At 38.6% G+C, this 24,136-nt stretch overlaps 1 protein-coding gene across 3 annotated transcripts in view; it reads left to right on the plus strand.

Moving 5' to 3' along the window:
* The window catches only part of LOC139462231 (recombining binding protein suppressor of hairless-like), a 43,326-nt gene that overhangs the window by 6,529 nt on the left and 12,661 nt on the right, over positions 1 to 24,136 (plus strand). For 2 of the 3 annotated variants that reach the window (XM_071243825.1, XM_071243824.1), the window contains exons 2-6: positions 10,585 to 10,951; positions 18,647 to 18,869; positions 20,911 to 20,937; positions 23,226 to 23,321; positions 23,806 to 23,971. In XM_071243825.1, the coding sequence (XP_071099926.1) occupies positions 10,693 to 10,951; positions 18,647 to 18,869; positions 20,911 to 20,937; positions 23,226 to 23,321; positions 23,806 to 23,971 (771 nt within the window). In that variant the 5' untranslated portion in view covers positions 10,585 to 10,692. Of the gene's footprint in view, positions 1 to 10,584; positions 10,952 to 17,228; positions 17,344 to 18,646; positions 18,870 to 20,910; positions 20,938 to 23,225; positions 23,322 to 23,805; positions 23,972 to 24,136 lie in introns of those variants that run through there. The other variant, XM_071243826.1, reaches the window with a different exon arrangement.

Below are 24,136 nucleotides of genomic sequence, written 5' to 3' on the forward strand. Positions count from 1 at the left end.
AATTGATCTCATTTGTGTCATAAAACTAAATCAGGCACACAATTTTATTTTCAGTTGCCACCTCGCTCCTTCACAAACCAAACCTAATACAAACAAGTCTTTCAATACACTTACAGACACTAAATAGAGAACACTTACTTCCGTTCATTAAAGTCGCCATGCAACTTTCTTGTACTTGACATGTCAAATATATGTATGCCATTGATGTGTTAGCCATTCCATTCATACATTGATGCTAACAATTTAAACAAGGACATGGGGCACTAATTGGATTGGTTCTAATTATATATCACATCTTTCCTCAACATTATTTTTATAATAAAATGATAATTCACATTAGTTATTTAGTTGTAATTGTTTTCAGATTTGTCATGCATTAACATTATTTTTCAAACACACAAAATAGTAATAATAATAAAAAGTTCACATTAGTTATTTGGTTGTAATAGTTTTAAGATTTGTCATGCATTAACATTATTTCTCAAAGTAATAATAATAATAAAAAGTTCATATCAGTTATTTGGTTGTAATAGTTTTAAGATTTGTCATGCATTAACATTATTTCTCTAAGTAATAATAATAATAATAATAATAAAAAGTTCATATCAGTTATTTGGTTGTAATAGCTTTAAGATTTGTCATGCATTAACTTTATTTTTCTAAATAAGAACACAAATTGATAATTCACATTAGTTATTTGATTGGAATAGTTGGAATTTGTTCATGCATTCATGTTCACTGATCTCACAAATGCTGTTTGTTTTCAAAAAGGAAAGTATATGGCTCCGGCGAAGTTAATTTAGATGCCAGGGTATTCTACAAGTATGGGCGGCGCCTGGGAACTACGAATAATCTCTCTTGTAGCTGTATGAATTATGGTAGTGGTCATGAAATAATTATTTCCCTTTGAAGCGGCGACACTCGGCCCATCATTATATATACCCTGGCTTATAATGACCCTCCTACACACAACATGATTGTAGCCCTACAGTTCACTGCTTACTGACCTGGGTCTTATCAAAGCCAGGCATTGTAAGTCTGTAATATTACAGGCTTGACAAGGCCTATCAACTTACGAGATGACCAGCACCCGATCATACACAGCTGCTTGATGCTGATAAGATTTCACTATCTGCAACAGTTTCACCTGCGTTTCTTGAAGGTCTGCATCTGCTCGAGGGCTTTGATGTTGTCAATTGTTTGTTATTCATGACCAGGTGTTTGTTGTAAAATTGAAAAGTTGTGGATTTGTGTCCGAAGAAGGATAATTGTGATGATAGTAATAATAATACGTGAATGGTAATCATGGCAATGTTACACTTTGTACATACACGCTGATTAAGAGGTCTGCTTTGTGTGCTAGGGGCACGGGTGGCCCATTTGTTTGAGGCGCTGTAATTCGAGGTGCAGAGTTGCCTCTTTTAGGCAAGCCAGGGACCTATAGTCGCGGGTTCGATTCCAATTTCACCCCGATTATGTTTCTAGGTTTGTCAGCACTATACTTGTGCTCATGGGTTTTACCAAAGTGGTAGATGTCTGAGACCTGCATCACTTCGGCTTTCCTCCCATATCAAGCTGACATGCTGTGATATAACTCGAATACTGTATAAAGCAGCGTTAACCCCAACTCACTCACTCACTTTGTGTCCTGCACAGGACTGGAATTAGACTAACATTTAGTCTCTGAAATCTTATATTACACAATATCCTTCTTGACTCTTAAAATAAAATATTTTCCCTCTGCTGATGTGGAATAGAGCTAGCTTGAGCTGGCTAAACTTGCTTTTGTATGCATTTCTAGATTATTATTTTTTCATAAAAAAAATATTCCACGGTCATGGTGCAGGACTAGACTGGAATAGCTGCATGGATTTATGTAGGACTTTAGACTGCCTATGACTGGCAAGTTAGTTGGGGGGAAAATTGTTTTAGCTAAAAAGAATTTGTTTTCCGAAGATTATTTGACTTAAAAATTCTAGAGGTTTTTTTTGACATTGTGTTTTAATATTGCATTCATTGCAATAATGTAAAACTAAAAAAAGCATTAAAGTCTCTTGATTGGTCCTGTTATCAGTGAAATACGAGACACCTCTAAAACCATGACAAGCCACAACACAGTCCCTGCTGTATTTAACGGCCAATATACATAAACAATTTGTGGTCATGTTTTTGTAAATTCTGCAAGCAAATTTGAAAGTTTAGTTTACTCGAATTTTCGTTGTTTTGCACCTGTTGACTTGTGGCAGGCATTTTTCTGATACACTTATGCATAACTAGAATAACTTATTAAAGTGAATCTGGAGATCACTAGTGTGAACATACAGACACGCACTTTCGGTAAGCAATAATACAATTGTCAACAAAACTTCAAACAAAATCAAGATATTGATTTCATATAACAATTTTTCAAAATGTAAATTGTTTTAGAAATCGATTTAGGTATCGTTTGTTTCCTTATACCACAAACAAATCACAGGCATTTCTTAGAAGTTGACAGATGACAAAGTAGACAAGAGTTTATGGATAATAACTTCTGTATTACAGTTAATAGCGACATTTCCTTGTAGAACCTTATACTGGTGTCTATCAAGACTGAATAATGAAAACAGAATTATATATGGTTGGAGAAAGATTGACGGTAAGAACATTTATCATACAAGATACATGTAGAGTCATGTATGATAATTGTTGGTACTGTTAATCCTTCATCGCGGAAATAATGCCTATGCCATGTTAAATTTTAACTCACTCACTCTACCATATTTGTCTACTTTATAACACAAAAAACTCAAATAATTATTTGGAATGACTTAATTAGTACAATGCACAATTCAAATAATACTTTCGTTTCACTGATGCATTTTTTACACATTTAAAACCAACTTTTGTTTCACATGGTAAAATTCTGCAGTGTATTTGACAAATTCTGTGGCAGGTAAATGCAAAATTGGCATGACTTCTGCACAAAAAGTGATTTTCTGTGAGGAAGGTACATTTCTGCATCGAGTGGGCATTTCTGCAAACTATTTCTCGACTGCGGAATACAGCGGAGACTGATAAGTTTAGTATTGACTTTACTAAGATGGATAGACATAACCAATTGCCTGTAAGTCTCAGACAATAAGTAACTGTCAGGGATGAGTTGTAATAGATTATCAGTCAAGGCATTATTTAAGGAACTTGATATAATTTGCACCAGGTGCATGTTGCCATGACAAGCTGGTTGCACCAGACAAATCTAGGTTGCACCAGACAAATCTAGGTTGCACCAGACAAATCTAGGTTGCACCAGACAAATCTAGGTTGCATCCTTATCCCATAAATTTATCAAAGTTGACCCACAGACGCATAAACTTGTCTAAAAAAGTAAAGTCTCATGTCTCTGAATTACACACAACAGGGGATTAGTGATGTAGTTTGGTAAGTAAAACCTCCAGGTATTCAGGGTGTTTAAAGATCAATTTTGTGTGGACAAGTAACCGTTGGCAGACAAAAATCTGATTTTTTTTACATGCACTTAGTGCTTGTAGACATAATATTACGTTGCATTTATCAATAATAGGTTGCACTGGTGCATGTTTTGTATATCTAAATGGATCCGTCAGTACCTATTAGTATATTGAGTCTGTACATTAGTTTTATGTTGACAATGGTGAAGAAGACTGGCAGCATTTAGATGTATTGCTAAACCTTGGACTACATGGCTATTTGCAACATGATGAAAACATTTAACATGTTTAAAAAACCCTGCAATCTGTGCCAAAAAGGAGTCAGTCTACAAACCTGAAATTGACTTTTTCTTTCTTCTTTTTTTCAAATTAATATTGTTAGCATGATTAAATAAATTTTGTAACTAGACTCTGGCTTCTGGCTTCTAGCTTTTAGTTTAATATTACTAATAATCATTTGCAGTTACATTTATGAAAACATCAATATTGACAGGGTGTCAATAGGATGTATTCACCATTAACTAGTTGTAAATTACACTGTTTACATTGTTTACGGTCTCATGTGACTTTCATTTGCGTCAATCAAATACATCCATGGGAAACAGGAAATAATGCAATGAATGTTAGTCAGGAAATATTATTGAGCAAGTTGTTCTGTTTGAACATTTGAACCTTGTATTGTAAATGTTTTGAATATTTTGAATATTTTGATATTATGAATACGGTTAATTAGATACAAACAGTTTCAATGATATGAGGAGCCAGTTAATATTTTTAAAACCGTACTGTCTCTAGCCTTTATTTTGGTTACTCTATGCCAGTCTAGGATTGGTCTAGTAGTTCTCAAGGTTGAAGGTTCAAAGTGCATATACACAGGCATCCTTTGAAGAGGAATGTTGCCTTCCTGTATGTGCTGTTTAACGAAAGATAAGTGCTGAAGTTTCACAACACAGTTGCTGTTGATCCAGCCACTCAGGCAGATATTATTGTGATTGATCACTCATGACAATATTTTGTAATGATCCGAGCGCGATCCTCATCGTGATGATCATAATGAAATTACGCATCATATCACAGTCTGTCTGTTTCACATTCTCTGCTGACACTTTCTTCTCACCGATCTGAATAAGGATGTTAAAAAATTAATGGATTGAGGAGACCCTGGGTTCTGAATTTCAGACGTGCTTTTGATTAAAAACTCCAATTAAATTTTCTTTTGAATGCCCTGCTTCTCCTCATGGAGAGGAACCCTGAACATTAAACCAACTTCAAAAAGACTTCCCTTCCCGTTCCCACAAATGACAACAAAACTGACAATGGAATAGGTGGACTAAAGTTTTAAAAGCTGCTAAATCACAGTGACCTAGTTGACAGCTGAAATGCGACATGAAACAGCTGTGAGAAATCTACGTGACATATCCATGTTGCAGTTGGTTGGTTGGTGGTGGTGGTGTTCATCTGCATGTCCCACATATCATAACAGAGCTGGAAGAGAGCTTTCAACCATCTCCACACACACACACACACATATACACATCAATTGAGCCGGTGATGGCAACATGGTAAGGTCAGAGGTCACACCAGTCTAGTTAGATGGTGAGAACTTTCCCTGCACAAGCTCGCTGAGGGTCCCAGCCTCATTCCCAGGCAAGTTATGGCAGACTGGTTCCCGCGCCACCCCAGGGGCTGTGCAATTACCCCCCCTCCTTGGCTACCGTGTTGGTGCATAAATCAAAGGTCAGCTTCACTGTAATGGGGGCTTGTTTTAGGTTGGCAAATGCTACTGGTTTAAGTGTCTACATGGTCTAATTGGTGGAATTGAATTTGAAATTTATCAGGGGTTTTCATGTATTGACATTCATCTATTAGAACCTGCATCAGTGTGATCTGGGTGATGCATCAGTGTAAAGTGGTTGATGCATTTTAACAGCACAAGAAGAATCTTAACAGTTGGTGATCGTTTGGAAAAACAATTCAAGATCGCAGGGGTTACAAATCACAATTGCCTGATGCCCGAGCACAGTAACTTCTCAGAGTTGGTCAAGCTACTTTGTCACTGTTCTCAGTGTTCGAAAAAAAGAAGAATCAGAATGAAGGTCTCATAAATTAAATGTCCGTTACAGGTCTCCAGATTCAAATATGTTACTCCACTTTTGATAGCGATGCGTTTTTTATCTTTCCATGATGCACAAAACTGATTCTCATATATTTATTTAGTATGACATAGCTGATTATCCCTTTCAAAAGTTGAATAGTATGCATTAGCTTAAAAGACCTTTAAGGCACCCATTGTTGACTGGGGCAGTGGGGTCGTCTGGTGATTAATGTGTTCGCTCATCATGTGGAAGACCCAGGTTCGATTCCCCACATGGATTCAATGTGTGGAATCCGTTTTTGGTGTTACCAGCCGTGATATTCCTGGAATATTGTAGACTGTCTTACAGACCCTGATACAAATATATCAAATACAGTCCATGCAAGACTATAATGTTTGGAAAGTCTAGATTACAGCAGTATCTGAAAATGAAGAGAGTCTCTGGGCTCCCTTTTATTATATTTTTATTAAGATAATGGAACAACTGAGTTTTTTCTGTACGATATGTTCATTTCAGAGACTAGATGTTAGTCTAGGAATGTTGCTGAAATCTGTGTATAAAACATTCACTAACTCACTCACCCACTCACTCACTCACCCACCCACCAACCCCACTCACTCACTCACTCACTCACTCACTCATGTTGCCTGACAGACCATGGCCCAGTCGGGATTTCCTGAAATTATACCTGACCCAATAAAAGTAAAACTCTTTTTGTCTTTAATGTTTGGATTTGTTAACTGACTGAACTTGATTTCTTTGTCCATTGTTATATTTAAAAATATGCTTTACTGTCTGTCTTGTATACAGGCCCTGAAAGAAACAATGTTCAAAAACTACCAACATCTACGTTACTTTGGCAAATAGTTTGTCACACTTCCAGGAACTGTTTAAGGAACTATTATATTACAAAACAGTTTAATGTGACAAATCTTCATTTTCATTTCGGAGAATTAACGTTTTGAAATTTGTCCAAGCCCTGTATAAGCTCAATGTGGACAGCAGATACAATGCTAACAATTTACTCAGCATGATGTGGTGAAACAGGGATGGCACGTAAATAGTCAACATCGCAGTAGGTGATAAGAGGACTTAACACATCCTAGTCTAGCTGCAGTAGGAAATATGGGCTGTGTCATCAGCAAGGATGATTACAGAATAATTTTAGTGGGCGGCATAAGCACAGATTACCTGGCGTTTGGTGTGTCGTTCTCGCCCAGCGTCATCACACACTCAATACATGGGTTAATATACAGATCTTTTACAAAATGGTAGGGGCATCTAAATAGATAGTGCCCTGTTTCTACAATTCAAAAAGCTCAAAATTTGTATTGGAGTACGTCCTGAAGGTGTGTTTAAAGTTACTTATTCGGAAATTTGTGTTTTGATATCAGGACTGCTAAAGCTGCCAGGTCCAATATTTGAAAAAAGTCTTACCCTCATCATGCTCATTCAACACTGTCTGGTCCAGACTTGATTATTCATGATGGCTGTGATATAGCTGGAGTATTGCTTTGTAAAGCGTTAAACAACAAACAAACAAATCATCTGACATGTTCCAAGTTCATGGATTATTAAGATATAAACAGTGAAAGCCTTTTTTTAAAGTGTAAGCATGACTTTTGTGCAATCACCACCATTCCAGATCTACATTGAGGATTAAACACGACTGAGGTGTTTCGTGAATCTAGATAGTTCATGAGTTGGATAACACACTCCTTGGTTTTGGTTGAAAATGTAAAACCACAACTCATGAACCATCTAAATTCAAGAAATACTAGCAAAAATAAGAAAACATAGAGATACCTTATAGTGATACAATACAGTGTAGCACAGTATAAAAGGAAATCCATCAAAACGTGCGAGAGAAAGATCATGTGCAGCCTGCACACAACGAAAGTCATGACATGTAAGATTGAACAATCTTTCATCACTTGCCCTGGTTTACAGAACTTACCACGATAAGTGAGGTAGAGTGTTCAGTTCACGTTGTGTAAAAAAATGGGACTCTTTTAGTTTAACCGATCAAAAGTCAACATTATATTAATATAAAAAAGGCCAGTTTATAAAATGTCAGTTGTAAAACCTAGGTCTTTCAATTCAAATAAAATCTCTGAGCATGTCTCACTTGAAGGCAGTAGCACTCACAAGGTTACTATGAGTTAGGAAGGTGCGGTCAATACAATAGTGGCAGCATGTTTATAAAACATGATCTAACAAGCTACACTGTCCTTGAGATTGTTGGATGGGCTCCACCATCTGTTAGGAGGGGAGGGGGGGAATCGTGATACAGGTGTGATACTAACACAGATGTCTATTGCTGTCATTTACACTGTCAATCACACTGTCCAATACATACCAGCCAGGGCTCCTGGCCCAGTGTAAACAGAATCTCCAGGCCCTTACTCCAAGTATTTAGTCCTAGTATTTGTATTAGGCCAGTCTTTCTAGCCTGATTTTATGTGGATATTGTGAATGTAGCTTGTATGAGTGTCTGTGCCCACAGTATGTATGCAGTTCTTTTCATATCCAGGGATATATCTAGACTTGCTCAGTCTGCAGCCATTGACATTAAAAATTCCCATTCAAATTAAAACTTTCCCAGTTGCCTAGAATTTACGAAAATAAGAATATTTATAAAAATCCAGTTTTGAACAATATCAAGATTTTTGCTCAGTTTGCCTGCCAGGGCACTTAGTTTGTAATCCTGGATAAGTCCCTGATATCTGTTTTTATGAAGTTCATTGTAAAATATTGATGTAATTTGTTTGCTGAAACTAGCAAGGATGTAATCAGGAGTTCTAAGCAAGCCAGTAGGTCAAAGACTGTGATAATTTCAAGACCTCAAGATGAGGTATTTGGTAAAATATTTTTTTATTGCACAAACACCCAAATAGGGCAGAGTACAACATAACTACAATTTACTATCTACAAGCAATAATATAACATCCTTGATTAGACACAGATAAGCATACAGAGAACATATGCATAACATTTATGCACGTGAGGCCTGTCTTTTTAGAAACAATTAAGATAGCTTTTTGCGCGAGGGTCTTTCTGTATTGTATAAGGGACAATGAAGTAGGAAATGGGCCTCATCTTAAACCCAACTTCAGGTGCAGTGTTTACAGTGTCTTTCTTCTGCCTTTGTGTTCGTATGTCAGCCTCTCTCAATCTCTGGCGACTATGCCTGTCGTAAGAGGCGACTAATGGGATTGGCTGGTCAGGTTTGCTGACATGGATGATGCATGTCATCTTACGCCAATTGCCGAGATCGATGCACATGTCAATCACTGGATTGTCTGGTCCAGACTTGATTATTTTCAGACCGCGGTCATATAGCTGTAATATTGCTGAGTGCTCTCAATCTCCATGTTGCAGTTTAGTTCAGTCTGACGATGTCGTGTGTTGGGTATAGACATGTCACTGCAAATAAATGTTTTAATTGAAAAAAGAACCAAAAAGACACCCGACCTACCCTTATCCTGTTGTTGGATTGGCTGAAATAGGAAACACGACCTGTGAAGATTCAGGGTAGAATAGGTCTTCAACAACCCATGCTTGCCGTAAGAGGCGACTGTGCTTGTGGTAAGAGGTGACAATGGAATCTGGTTGTCAAGCTCGCAACTTATTTTGAAATTCTAAACAGGCATTCCGTCAACCTTGCCAAACTCCTATAAAGCTTTCGAACCCACACGACACCAGTTTGCAGGGACTAGATAATAGTGTTTTTAAATATTTAACTTAAATACCCACATGTGTAAAAACTAGTGGGTAACAGGAATTTGAATACCCATTTAGAATTACTGATACCCAATGATTTTAAAATGCATGGGGAAAAATACCCACAACATTAAAAGCTTATCTGGAGCTCTGATGTGTGAAGCCCATTTCTGGTGTCCCTCGCAGTGATGTTTGCTGGAATATTGCTAAAAGCGGCGAAAACCATACTCACTAATTCAAGGTGACGGACGGACAGTTTAATGTTGGCAGAGTTGTCCTGCAGTAGCACAAAAGTGTTTGAGTTAACAAGTTGACAGTATGTTTGTTTGAACTGTTTTTTTAAACACTTGCCATTAATCCATATTTATATCGACTCTTTCAATGAGGTGTGCCTCCCATAATCATGATCGGATGCTAAAAAAACATCGTTCTATCTTTGTATTGATTTGTAATTAATGCCACTAGAGTTGTATATATCCATTGTTTTTTATAGGGAGGCTATCGCAGTCGATAAGAGTCTGTAGGCATAAATGAAACATGTTCGACTTTTCTAGACGTAAATAAATTAAATTTCAATTAGTTTTTGCACTTAAATTTGACATAGTTTGATATCGTCAAAGTAATATGAATATGAATGTATATAACATGAATGTGATAAGAAATTGGCATCTATAAACAGAAAAAAATATTTTTTATACTTTTCTTTCAAATGTTGAAATTGATATTCAAGGATAAACCATCTGCAGGGTATATTATTAATGGCAGTCAAAGTGCAGGCTTGTAGAATGATGTCGAGCTCAAACGTTTAAAGAGCTAGTGGAGTAAAGAAGGCGACTCTCAACCTCCGCGCTAGTCTTATAGTCCTTGCCAAACTGTCCAGTAGTTAAGGTCATAGCATGTTACAGGTATAGTTAGCTACATGTTATCATCATTATGGATTAGACAATTAGTTTCTATTGCTGCAACAATGATGATCCAGGGAAGAATAGGTTTTCAACAACCCATGCTTTCTGTAAAAGACTAACAGGATCAGCCAGGTGGTCAGGACCGCTGACTTGGTTGATGCATGTCATCATATCCCAATTGCGTGGATCAATGCTCATGATGTTATTCACTGGATTGTCTGGTCCAGACTGGACTATTAACAGATCGCCATCATAAATCTGGAATATTGCTGAGTGTGGCGTTAAACAACAAACAAACAAACAAAACATGTCTTGTGAACTTCAGCTTGGAACAATATTTGCTTAAAGTATATGTGTATTTGGCCTGTGTTGGTACAGTGTTCTTTTACATTTCTACTTTTGTTGTTTCAGAGTGTGTACGGCCTGAACCTCGAGGAGCAAGTTCTCACACAGAATGGAGTCCAGTACGCCGTTCGGGGCGCCCAGGCCTTCAGCACATCACAGCAGAATGCCGGTTACATGGTCACACCCCAGCACCCTCTGGTGTCTTGTGTGAACACTAATCAACGCCGCTTTAATGGCCACATGGCGCAAAGAAACATAGACAATCCAGTAGATTTATCCAATGGGAAAGTGACGCCCCTCAATGGTTATATTAAAGAGGAGCAGTTGTATGGGGATCAGCGCCTTGGAGGGCACGCTGCCTACCACAACACTCACAATGGCGTTACGTCGTCGGTGACGGTCGGAATCCCCGATCAGTCACATGGTATGCTAGGTAGGTATCCTGAGGCTTTTCTGTGGCTCCTCATATGTGAGGGGACTTCCAAAGCAAATAAGATTTGACACGTCCATGATAGGCTTAAGGCTTCTGGGGTGGTGGGGTAGCCGAGTGGTTAAAATGTTCGCTCAGAGCGTCACTCTGAAGTCACGGTTCAAATCCCCACATGGATACAATGTGTGAAGCCCATTTCTGGTGTCCCTGCGTAACAGTACTGGAATATTGCTAAAAGCGGCCAAAAAACCTTCAGAGCATGTGCAATGTGGTCATGTATTAATGAAGTCAAGTGGGGGGTCCTTCATGTCACCAGCATGGGACCTCCATGTTTAGTTACCCCAAACATTTATTACTGAAAGTCCCCTGGAAGTGAAGCATATACTGTAAATCGTGAAATTAATGCGTCTCCAAAAGAACGCGAATGCGACACCCCCTCCTCTCAAGCATCAGTGGATTTCTATCTAAAAATGTCTTCAGTCAGGTTTAGAATCCTCACCTTAATCCAACCTTACATTAATCCAATCACACACCAAATAGCACCGCTTATTAGCGCTGAGTAAAGTACTTCCGCAAAAACAATACATGCGGCCTTTGACGCAGTCGCAAAGAACAAAGTATGGCGTCTGTCTGGACTTGCAGGTGTGATCAGTGATGACATAAGTGAGTAGAACTCTTGTCTTGACCCCAGCAGTGCCAATTCAGAGGATGTAATTAGTGTTTGAATGACATTGTTTATATACTTTATATACAAGTGCTGCTCAATAAACAGTGGTGTGGAATACATCAGCGTATGTCTAAGTTGGTATTTTTGCTATCCAAAATGTCTTATTGTTGATATGAATGCGATGTTTAAAAATGCAAGGAAAACCACTCACATTTTTAGCATATAATTCACGCTCGCATTAATTTCAAGATTTACAGTAAATAGACGCAGGTAAATTCCTATTGTACAATTGATGTGAAGTGAACATGAACATTTCAAGCCTCTGTTTGCAGTGGCCGTTAGGTTTCACCGTTGATGGTGTCTCTTTATGTGACATGATGATTGCAGAAAACGTGACCACAACTACTTCTTGATGGGCGAAACAGGTCGTGGAATGTAGACAGTCATTAAGGGCAGGAGTTATTATGGAATAGGGCTGAAAGTTTACAAAACACGGATTTCAAAAATGACAACTTTGACATCGCCATTTGAAAGTACAAGCAGTACCTACTGTCCCACTGTATTGACCGTGAGATTTGACGCGTCGGCAAAAATGTATCTCTCCAGTTGTGTGCATGATGAATCCTTGAGTCTTGCATTCTGAAGCAGCATACAGTCCATTTTGTCTTGCAAACAATAATTAATGAAAGTGGAGTTCTCGTGATCGTATCGTATTGGCATCATGAGCATAGATCCACGCAATTGGTATACCATGACATGCATCAACCAAGTCAGCAAGCCTGACAACCCGATCCCCCTAGTCGCTTCTATAGTGCCTACACATCATAAGAGTAACAGAGTCTGCATTCACTTGAAAAATTCCCAGTCATCTAAGGTGCCACGATTCGCTGTGCAGAGTTGTGTCCCTTGGTTGTGGGTTCGAATCCCGGTTCGCCCCGATTATGTTTCTAGGTTTGTCAGCACCATACCCGTGCTCGTGGGTTTCACCGAAGTGGTAAATGTCTGAGACCTGCATCACTTCGGGCTTTCCTCTCACATTAAGCTGACACGCCGAGATATAATTGGAAAACTGTTAAAAGCGGTGTTAAACCCAACTCACTCACTCACTCTGATGGACTGTGACAGCACTGGTTGTAAACAGGCCAGAGCTATGCAGTGGACGAGCTGAGGTAGGGGTATCAGAATTTCACACGATTTCTGTGATTTTCATAGTTGATGAAGCATGTGTGCATCCTCCCTCTGCCACCCTGCCACCCCCTCACAAATATATCCCTCCTCCATAACAGTGATAAAAACTGCCCAAATCCATCCTAGCTCTGTCAAATGTATCACATATACCCAGATTTTCATTCAGTTATTCATCGATCCGAGGAAGTGAGCCAACACATGATAAATAGCCCTATAAATATGGAATTCAAACCTGATCTGGCTTGAGTCTTTATTATGTGTGCTGGGAAGCAGCGTGTTTGTCAAGCCTGGCATTAAGGCCAATGTACCAGTACTAGTTCAACAGTAGGGATTAGCACACAGCAGTGTTGGCTAGTGTTACAGTAAGCTACCGGTATTGACTGTTACTACCATCCCGAAGCACCTTCTTGCTGGTGTTAGGCCGCCATCACATTTTTTGCCTATCCATGCTGATGAATAAATTGCATATGCAACTTTTGTATTTAGAACTGTCATAGTTTCAGATGCATTTTCTTGCCATCGTTGCATCAGAATACTTTTATTGAGTAATCTTTGAATGAATCTTTGGAGCGTCTAGGAGAAAATGTGTGTCCAGGTGATTGTTCTTTCCGGCTTAGTCTTCGCGAAAATCACATGGTAATCTTAATCTCTAATCTTAATCAGAACAAGAAGTACAATTTTAATGATAAATGTCTAGTCATGTTTTTTCGCAAGTTTCACATTTTTGTTCACCAAATTTGTTATTAACTGTTCGTTCACTGGATTTGATGTAATTTTTGACTGGGCATAATGAAATATTCCCCAAAATACTGCATCCCCTAAAGACGGGGGAAGGGTACACATATTATCCTTGGGTGTGCATTGTAGTCAAGAAAATATGGTACATTTTAGCCAAATACCTGTTTATAAGATGCATTTATTTGTGTTTCTAATTGTCACTACATCTTACTTCAAAAACTGGGGGGGCGGTCGGGTAGCCTAGTGGTTAAAGCGTTCGCTCATCATGCCGAAGACCCAGGTTCGATTCCCGACATGGGTACAATGTGTGAAGTCCATTTCTGGTGTTTCCTGCCGTGAAATTGCTGGAATATTGCTAAAAGTGGAGTAAAACCATCCTCACTCAAAAACTGTGTTAAACATGTTAAAGTCCGTAAAGTAAGATACATGTACTATATCTTTAAAAACCTATGGCTATGGCTCCATTTTATATTATGTATTTGACTAATCATTTTAAAAGATTTTATGCTAAACATATGGACTTAGGTTAGGCAGACTCCGGGATCTATCTGAGTCTCTCTGTTTTGGAATCCCGGGGACTCTCAGTCCTAGATTTGGGGTGTCGAAAAAAGGCATGAACATGTGGCACACTTGAGTTGATTCCAGACTTGAACATGATCAGGAACCTTTAACCAGTTACTGATGGGGATATTTAAAGCATAATCAACCACTGACAGCCCTAATCATGAGCGAGTTCCTTTGACAATTTGTTTTAGCAAAATGTTTGCTTCTAGATTTCATGTATGTGGTTGGAAAATGTATAAAATACTTTCCTCCAGATTTAAAAGTGTGATTGCTGAATTGACAGTTTGTAATATAATTTCTGAATTTCCTCGAAGACAATTCAGAACTACATGTTCAGAGAATTGTTATACCTTCTCCTGCAATAACAAATATAAAGAAAATAGTCAATTTATTCTATTTTGACTTTGGCGTTTACAATGTCGCGGGAACCCTAAAACCAGAAATGAAAAATAAAGCTCCTTACCTCCTTATCGCCTTTTTGTGCCCCACATGACTTGCAGCGTAAGTTTTTTTTAGCCCATTCTCAGTTTGTAAGTGTATGGGACACATCATTTTGCATCTGGTAAAACTGTGCTGAAGAGATGAAAAAAAAGGTGAGTTTCTCAGGCTCCGTGTTGGTAGAGTGGCCAAGTGTATTGACATTCCTTCTCTATGGCCCACCGGGCAGATGTCATTTTGGCATGGGTCAGGATCCATTCATTCTGTTCTTGTCACTTTGCAGTGTTCTGTTCACCAGTAATTACCAGGGTTTTTGCTGGTAAAATTAGGCTTGGACTAGTAATCCACATGAGGGCCGGCAAATAAAGTACCTCAGAAGTCTTTGTTGAACAAAACATTGGTGATATTCATATAAGTATATTTTTCCAAGGATGTCGGCTTGTATAACCATCAGGGTTTCACCTTGTCTAGGAAATAACAATTTCCCTTTGCTTTGAGGCTTAATGTATATTTGTAGCAACCTCGTCTTGAACCAAAGTGAAGTATTCAAGGACAGAGAGAAAATTGTGACTAAAGTTTGCATGAATGACGTTTAGCTCTAAGTTACTTCAGAGATGAAATCATTACATTTGTCAGCTATGAACATACTTTGCAATGAATATGATTTTAAAAGAATTAAAACCAGGTAATATTCATATGTTTGAAAGTTTGAAAGTTGTGACTGATAAAAATAACGGGGACTGGTAATTTTTAGAGTTGCCATTCCACCAGGACTTAGTTTCAAAAGCCAGCGGGAACGCAGATTTGTCAAAAGGTCATTATTGGAGGTTACTTAGCAAGGGTTGTTCGTGGGGACTCTTGACATTCGATCCTCAACAAGAAATGTTTTACAACTGTATGAGACTGGTGTATTCGTTAACTTATTGGCGAAAAGGACAAAAGCACCATGTCCAATTTACACAAGGTTCCATTCAAGTACTGATGGTTTTAGGGATACAGGAGGCCAAATGATCTCAAGCACTGCTTGCCAGAAACCTTTGAATGTGTGTAAGAATTGCAGATTCGCCCCGTTTTCATGAAGAGTAGGAAACTTGCATCAGTATTACATCGGATGAGAAGCCAATCAACAGCAAGGCTAGAACAAGTTATCTGTATCAATATTACTCCACAATATGAAAATACCCGAATCTTTAAATCTGTGAATCTGTAGTGAATTAAAACCTTTTGAGAGATCTTGAATTGATAACAATAATTTGGAAGTAATGGGTACTAAATGTAAAATAGCTCAATATGTTGCACTACATCCAGCCCATTTAAGTATTGCCTGACTGACATGAAAAACAAGTTGCCAAAAGGTTAATACAATTAAGGCCTTACATTTTTATCACTTGGTTCACGGGTCCACTGACATTAATAATTGAACATTCAGAAGAAAATATATGTTTTATACCACCAATGGTAAATATCACATTGACAATAAAAATAATCCAAGAGATTTTTATGTGACTAAAACAATTGTTTCCTATGATAAATAGGCACATATATTTTTATCATCTTATCAATTCAAATCAAACTTTAAGAATATAAAAGAAATACTCTACAATGCTGTTCCCCCCCGACATACCTACCAAATGTTTTACTATAAAAGTCAGAAAAAAAGCACTCCCCAAAAAGAAAGGTCTGGCCTAAGAAAGATTTGATTGTTTCTTTGTTCAGAAGGAAATTCCTTTGAAATATTTCCTACTCTCATCAAAAAGAGTCTAACACCATGCAACACCAGTCACCGTCCCGCTAATTATTTTAATGATTATATATTGGTATTTAAAGAATTGACCGTTTTAATTTCTTCATAATATGAGCACTTTTCATTGTGATGTTAATAAAACATTTATCATCATACCATTTTAATTTTTATAAATAATAATAGAAAAATTTATTTATTACATTATGATTATTATGATTATATTGACATGAAATAACCCAAACAGAACAACAAAGTTTTATTGATCAAACTCTAATTGAATGTTTTTAACTCTGCCCGCTCAAATTCACATGCTTGTTTTTTGCGGTGTCTTTCAGTATTATCACAAGCAATTTCTAGTCATTGATAATTTTTTTGACGGTTTATGTTTCCGCCAAGCGGATGGCATCTCCATTGGACGGGAAGAGATTACTGCCATTGGATGCAGTGTAAATTTGCTATTCTCCACTAGTGAACCAGCTAATCGTTAGAATTTCAAAGGCTCTGCTTGCAAGTATTAATTGTGACTAAACAACACGAACTATTGATTAACTATAATTACTGCCACTTGCAGGTCTCATAAATAAACCATAACAGGATCAATCAGGAAGCACTGCTTAGGAGAAAATTCATAGGGGGAGTTCCTTTTTCTATCCTGAAGGAGGCCATTTAAAAGCAGCGATCCATTGTATGATTTTAATTATGACAATTAATTTTACTCAGCCACGATATACGGCATGGTTGTAGACGCCGCCAAGATTGTCGTAAATGGCTGGCATTAGACGACTGTATCCAAGGAGAAGGCCTAAGAGGTGTGGGAAAATTTGCCCCGCTACCAGATGCACCAGAAATGTCAATACCTGATAAACCCACTGCTCTGTGCTGGCCCTTTGCAGATAACTTAGTCATTCGAAAAATCGAAATCCGTACAAAATATCGACAAGATATTTTTGCTCCTGGTTTGCATAGGGTGTCACAACTGGCGTAAAGTGAACGTCAAAATGATGTCCACATCGTCCGACTTTCCTTACGAGGATTTTCAGCACTATGTTCTTGAAGGTAAAATTTGTGTACCAGATCAAAAACGGAGAGGGCAGCTGTGGACTTGTGCGTTTGTTGACGTCGGCAATGTCTCCATATGGCTCTTCAATGCTGAACTGTCTCTTCCTTTCTATCAATGTCTTTTTGTCGCAGTTTCGTTGAGATTTGTGTGCAGAATCGAAGATAGTGTGGGAACTAGATGCGTGCATCGTTGTTCAACCCTGCTTTTGTCCAATAACTATTTTGCTCTGAGAAAGTGTCCAGTGTTGTGTGTTTATATACATTTATTTTGGGTGATGTGAATCTGGGGATTGATTATAAGTTTCAGATGTGCATTTTCTCACTCGGCCTAATTGCTTTGAGCCAGGAATGCAATGATCGCGTTGATCTTATCAGAGGTCGTCTTTGTCGTAGTATTTTGTGAAGAATTTAAACCAGGTAGAAAGATAATTGACCTGTGTACTTTTTTCTCGTGGACAATACAAACAGGATCAATTGGATTTATATGAAGCAATGCTTTTAATAAGCTCTTCATTTGATCATATTTCCTTGCGGTGAGCATTCGGAAGTTCAGTGGAATAATGATTGAGTGTTAGTATATAACTTTTTCTTGAAATTTGTTGAAATGGATTGGAGCGGTCTCAGTCAATCAGCGTTTTCCTCGTGGGACTTTATTCCTAGTTCAGGTTTGATCAAATTTCTTTTTTTGTTGTTGAAAGACGGTTGATATTTGTTTTAAGAAATTCATTATACTTTTTTTTAATAGTGCTTGATATTTGCAGTAGTTCTGTTTGTACAATATGTAAAAGAGTAGGATTTGAAAGAAAGCCAGGTTCTTGATGACTGGTTCCAATATTGTAAAAGGCACGTTTAGTAATTACATAAGTGGTGAATGTTGTCCATGATGTTTGAATGCAAGTAATACTTGATCTGCCGTTATGTGAAGACTTTTTCTTGATGCAACTTGTGTACATGATGTTTTGTAACTTCACAAGGATGAACTTCTCTGATGAGTAGAAAATAATCTTTAAATTACAGTCAATTGAGTTGGGTTTAAGGCTGTTTTGATAGTATTTCAGTTGTATCAAGTTGTGTCAGCTTGATGTGGAAGTTGAGCCGAAAGAAGTACAGGCCTTGGATGTTTAGTACTTTGTTCAAACCCATGAGCACAGCTATGGTTCTGACAAACCTGCAGGGCAAACCAAGATTCAAACCCGACATCAGAGGTTCTGGCACAGCAAATTCTTGTGCCTTGGGTGATTGGGCCACCATCCTCCACCATGAAGCTATCAATGTCTTACGTCAATGGTTTTCATTTCAGATGGAAGCCATCATCTGATGACAGGCTCCCTGACGCCGCCAGACAAGATCAATGGTGACCTGATGCCCCTCCACAACCCCAGCCCCATGGGGCTTGGGCCCCTCACCCACCCCATGCAGGCCCCACCTAGCCCACTACCCACCCCCTCACCCCCCATGATGCGTCACCATGGCGACATGGATCCCAGACACACAGGAGCTTACAATAACCCCTCACCTCCAAGGTAAGACTTTATGTTGGTTCAAGTCTCTGTGAGGTAGTGCAGTAGGTTGTGTGTTCACTTGTAATGGTTAATACCTGGTTTGAGTCTGGAAATGGTGCAAATGGAAGCCTACCCTTCATCACGTTTTGTTGATTTCTCAATTCCACCAACTCAAATTAATGATGTTTTGAAATTTACTTGTATCATATATATTTTTAGGGCAATTTGAAAATAGAACTTTGGAGGCATTTGTTAGTTAGTTACTACTATCTTGTTATAATTGTAGCGATTGAGATTAATTGAAATGGAAAATAGATTTTATTTGTAAATGGATTTTGGTTCTCATTTGATGGTAACCATGGTTATAATAAATCTCACAATGGAACAAGGGAAAATGCTGTCATGGGAATCTCATTAACACAACAACCGGTTCGGTCACATCTCAACAAATTCAAATAGGCTTTAGAAAGTAATGAATTATGTAAGTCAGATGTTGACATTAACAATATCAACTGTGGCCTCCACTTAAGCATTAGAAGTTGGTTAGCTATGCAACTTACTTTACTTTGGAATATTTGTGGACTGGTTTTGTGTCTAGCTTCTTCTCACGATGACTTTTTCTGAAAATCATTTGATGCAAAGGAGAATGTTATTTTTGCAGTTATCCAAGCCATGTTCAAACTGAGTCATCACTCTCAACTGCTTTGTGCCTGGCATGTCCAGGTTGTCCCTCAAGGGTGTCACGCTACCCCTTGTCACAATCACAGATGTATCACATGACAGACGTGTGTGACATTGCGTCCACGTGAAATCCGTGATACATCTTGTGTTTGCTAACTTCTCCTTTGAAGGACACGCCTGCTGGTTAATAACTGATAATGGAGACAATTAGAACCTGTGTTAGAATGGTGGATGATTATTTTATAGGTTTTGTTGTGAACTGATATATTAGTTCCCTTGACTATTAATTGTTGGGTAGAAATCTTCTGAAGTGTTTGATTTCCTATATTAGTATCACAATGAGCGTAGGGCGTTCTTTGTGTCGCATCTGTTAAGGAAAAAGAACAGGGCATGGGTGTCTGAGTTATTGCGACCCATGAAGATTCCGGGGTAGAATAGGTCTTCAGCAACCCATGCTTGCCGTAAAAGGCGACTATGCTTGTCGTATTGGATCGGGTGGTCAGACTTGCTGACTTGGTTGATGTATGTCATCGATCCCAATTGCGTGGATCAATGCTCATGATATCAATCACTGGATTGTCTGGTCCAGACACAATTAGCTTTTCATGCCTAATTAGGATGAAATGATACTGTAAGGTCACAGTACAATACGTATCACGATACACATATTTACTTCAAATTGCATGGAAACGTATTGACTATAAATATTTTGAAGCATGTTCTGAATGAAGAGCTACTTGTAGACACGTTCCGTGCTACTATTTTTAGTAAAGAATTTGGAATGCTTATTAAATTACATCTTGCGATATTTGACGTACAGAATTCCTGGGTGGTTATTGAATGAGTTAAGTAATATATTTTATCAAGTGTATTGTCTTGTATTGACACAGAAGAAAACATCGTGTATCGTATTGTCGCACGAAAACTTGCGATGCACCGTTGCACTGATGTGTTGTTTCACCCTAATGCCTAAGACCTGGGTTCCATTCTCTGTTGTCGATAATAAATATGAATCCATGTCTGACGTCCATGCTGTGATATGGCTAGGATATGATAAAGTAACTCACTAACTTACTAAGTTTGTTGGGGCGGCCGGGTAGCCAAGTGGTTTAAGCGTTCGCTCGTCGCGCCTAAGACCCGGGTTCGATTCCCGACATGGGTACAATGTGTGAAGCCCATGTTAGGTACCCCCGCTGTGATATTGCTGAAATATTGCTAAAAGCGGCGTAAAACCACACTCAGTCACTATAAAGTTTTTTATGGTAGCTGAATTTGGTACTGTAATAAGCTCATTTAATTAGAATTATTAACTTCCTCAACAAAAGTGTTTCAGTCATCAAATTTTAGCGTTGTGATAATAATCAATTCTCTCCTTTTTCAGTGCTCTTCAAGACATGAAATTAACAAAGTAAGTGCTTCTGTTCCTACTCCATATTTTAACAGTATAAAACTGGACCAGTCTCTTATCTCTGAGTAGCACTGTAGCTGTTGAGTTCTCAGGGATAAAAGGCCAATAGGCCAATGTTACCACGCTTGCTGTGTACTTATATCTAATAACACTGTAATGTTTTTTTCAAATGTTCGACATTTAACAGGTCTAAGGCACAGTAGTTCTGTGTTTATCTTTTCACTATTTGAGACCTGTTAACGACCTGTGTCATGCTGCTAGGTGGTTGAGATAGGACAGATGTGATTTGAAGTATTTACTCACATAACTCACTCACCTCCATGTCCACGCCAATGATTTATTCAGACCTGCTCAGAGCTAATATTTGTCCCCAGATGTAATTTGGGATTACAAATTTCCCCAAGTCACATTATTCAGGGCTCGAAAAATGTCTTAAACCCATCTTGTCCTGCAGGGCATATTGATATCAATCTGTACTCCTCCTGCTTTATGTTCACTTGTCCTATTAAATTTAATACAGTTTTATGTCCTCGGTTATTTTTAAAATTTTCTGTAATGGAGTTGAGAGTATATATATATACAACAGACAGTGCAAAAAAATTCAGTCACTGCCATTCTTTTTCGCCCGTTCAGCGTCACTCAACCATGAACATTTGTTTTTGTTTTTCACAGCCATACTTTTTTTAAAAATAAAATAATTTTTTGGCCTGTTTGGTAATTAAATAATGTTTTTTCTTGTCAACCCCACCATTCCCAATTAAAAACAACCATTTTGAGAATCAGAAATGAGTCGCTTACAACAAAATGATAAATAAAATTGCATCCCTTTAAAATTGTTTTGAGACTGCTTATGCAAACACACTTTAGTTTATTTCTTCAGCAGACAGTTGCAAAGTATGCCGTCTAATTATGATATGAGCGACATGTACTTATTATGACTACGAACATACGCGAAACGAAAACATATTTTAGGTTCGAATTATCTGGAAGGACAAGCATTTCTTCACTTCTTTCACGCCTGGCACATGCTGCCACTTATCAGTACAAACGGACGAGTGGATGTTTCGAGCCCTGTTATTATAGTTCTAACTTCAGTTGTGGCTTTGTTGAGGTGATTTGTATCAGAACCAATAGAGCAAACAAAGAAAATCCTGTTTGTTAACAAAATAATGTTTTTCCCCCAATTTGAATATAAATCCCTGAGGCAGCCATGACATCTGAATATTGCTGCCTAGGTTGTAAAACAACATTCATTCACATATTTAGAAAGCTATAAGAGTGTACTGATGCCAGTATAAGACAATGCTATACAAGCATGGTTCTCCCTCACTGGGTATAGCATTCCTTCAGGGCACTGAAGGTCTGGGTTCGACTCCTCAACTTGAGGTCATCGATCCCAATTGCCTGGATCGATGCTCATGATATCTATCACTGGATTGTCTGGTCCAGACTCGATTATATACAGACCGCCGTCATATAGCTGTAATATTGCTGAGTGCGGCGTTTAACAACCAACCAACCAACCAACCAACAAAACCTCAACTGGATACAATGTGTGGTGTGAAACCCATTTGTCACGCACCGTGCCGTGATCGTGGTGAAATATTGCTACCATCAGCGTAGAATCAACCTGCTTGCCCTCCCCACCCCTCACTGTTTCCGACACAGTACATGGGTTTCACAGAGATAATCTCGTCGCTGATAACAGATGGTGTTCTATTCACCCAGCAGTAGTCAGTGTAACAGCTGTAGATAGGACTTGATGCATCTTTCTCTACGACTAATGTCACCGTCACCATGGTCACCACTCACACGCCTTGCTATGGTGTTTGTTGGCAGGGGCTGGGGTCCTGGAAGGTTACTGCTATAGTATTTGAGCCTCGGGGACCCCTTACATCTCTTCCTGTTTTAATTAGGGTAGTGACAATGACGTTTGACCTTCATTCAGAATTTTCCGTTCCCGTGAAGATCCGGGGTAGATTAGAATAGGTCTTCAGCAACCCATGCTTGACGTAAAAGGCAACTATGCCTGTCGTAAGAGGCGACTAATTGGATCGGGTGGTCAGGCTCGCTGACTTGGTTGATGCATGTCATCATATCTCTGTAGCATGGATCGATGCTCATGATTTCAATCACTGGATTATTTCCTATGTGCCGTCATATTGTTGAAATATTATTGAGTTTAATGTTACAAAATACACAAACAAAATCATAGGACCCTTTAAAAATTAAATTCTTTTGTATTTTAGATGTGATGTTAATATGATGTTGATGTTGATGTCTTCCAGAGAGAACATGAGGAAGTACTTACGAGATCGCGGAGATCAGATCCTTGTGATATTACATGCCAAAGTGGCGCAGAAATCGTACGGAAATGAGAAAAGGTAATTATTAAAACCAACCTACTTCTTAGTAGAAATGGACATATGATGTGTGTGTTTAGCATATACAATTTGTTGTGCTGTGAGACGGATGAGTTGCTACATGGACACTGCAAATGTGTGCAATATCGGGAACAATCACTCGGGAATCTTCAACCCAAACTGGATTAGGGTGATGTGTTCCTCTTGGCGTTCAGTTGCCATGTTTTACGTATCTTCCCTTTTTTGACATACTTACTCCAAGTATTTTCTGAAACTTGCAATTTCCTCGCACAGAGAGTGGGTAACTCTCTGTATGAAATGAAACATATAAAAATAAGCCAGATGTGTGAAATAAGCCAGAAATCGATATCAGCTGTGCATATATTTTGCTATCTTGATGTACTATTACTACTAATGATTTGGGGTGGTTGGGTAGTCTAGTGGTTAAAGCGTTCGCTCATGTCGCTGAAGACCCGCCATGTATATATTTGTTTGTTGTGTGCAGGTTTTTCTGCCCGCCACCATGTATATATTTGTTTGGCAACGGGTGGAAGAGGAAGAAGCAGCAGATGGAGGAAGACGGGGCGTCGGAGCAGGACACACAAGTGTGTGCCTTTATGGGCATCGGCAATTCCGACCAGGAGATGGTGCAACTCAACCTCGAGGGCAAGGTGAGTGGGAGACATACAAGAAGGCGGACTTACGGGAGAGGGGAGATTATTGGGAGACTTTTTGAGGGGGAGACATTTTGTTGAGAGACTTACAGGAGAGTGGGAGACTTTTTGAGGGGGAGACATTTTGTTGAGAGACTTACAGGAGAGTGGGAGACTTTTTGA

The sequence above is a fragment of the Haliotis cracherodii genome, unplaced genomic scaffold, assembly GCF_022045235.1.
Source record: "Haliotis cracherodii isolate W230 unplaced genomic scaffold, xgHalCrac1.p SCAF_15, whole genome shotgun sequence".
NCBI lineage: Eukaryota > Metazoa > Mollusca > Gastropoda > Lepetellida > Haliotidae > Haliotis > Haliotis cracherodii.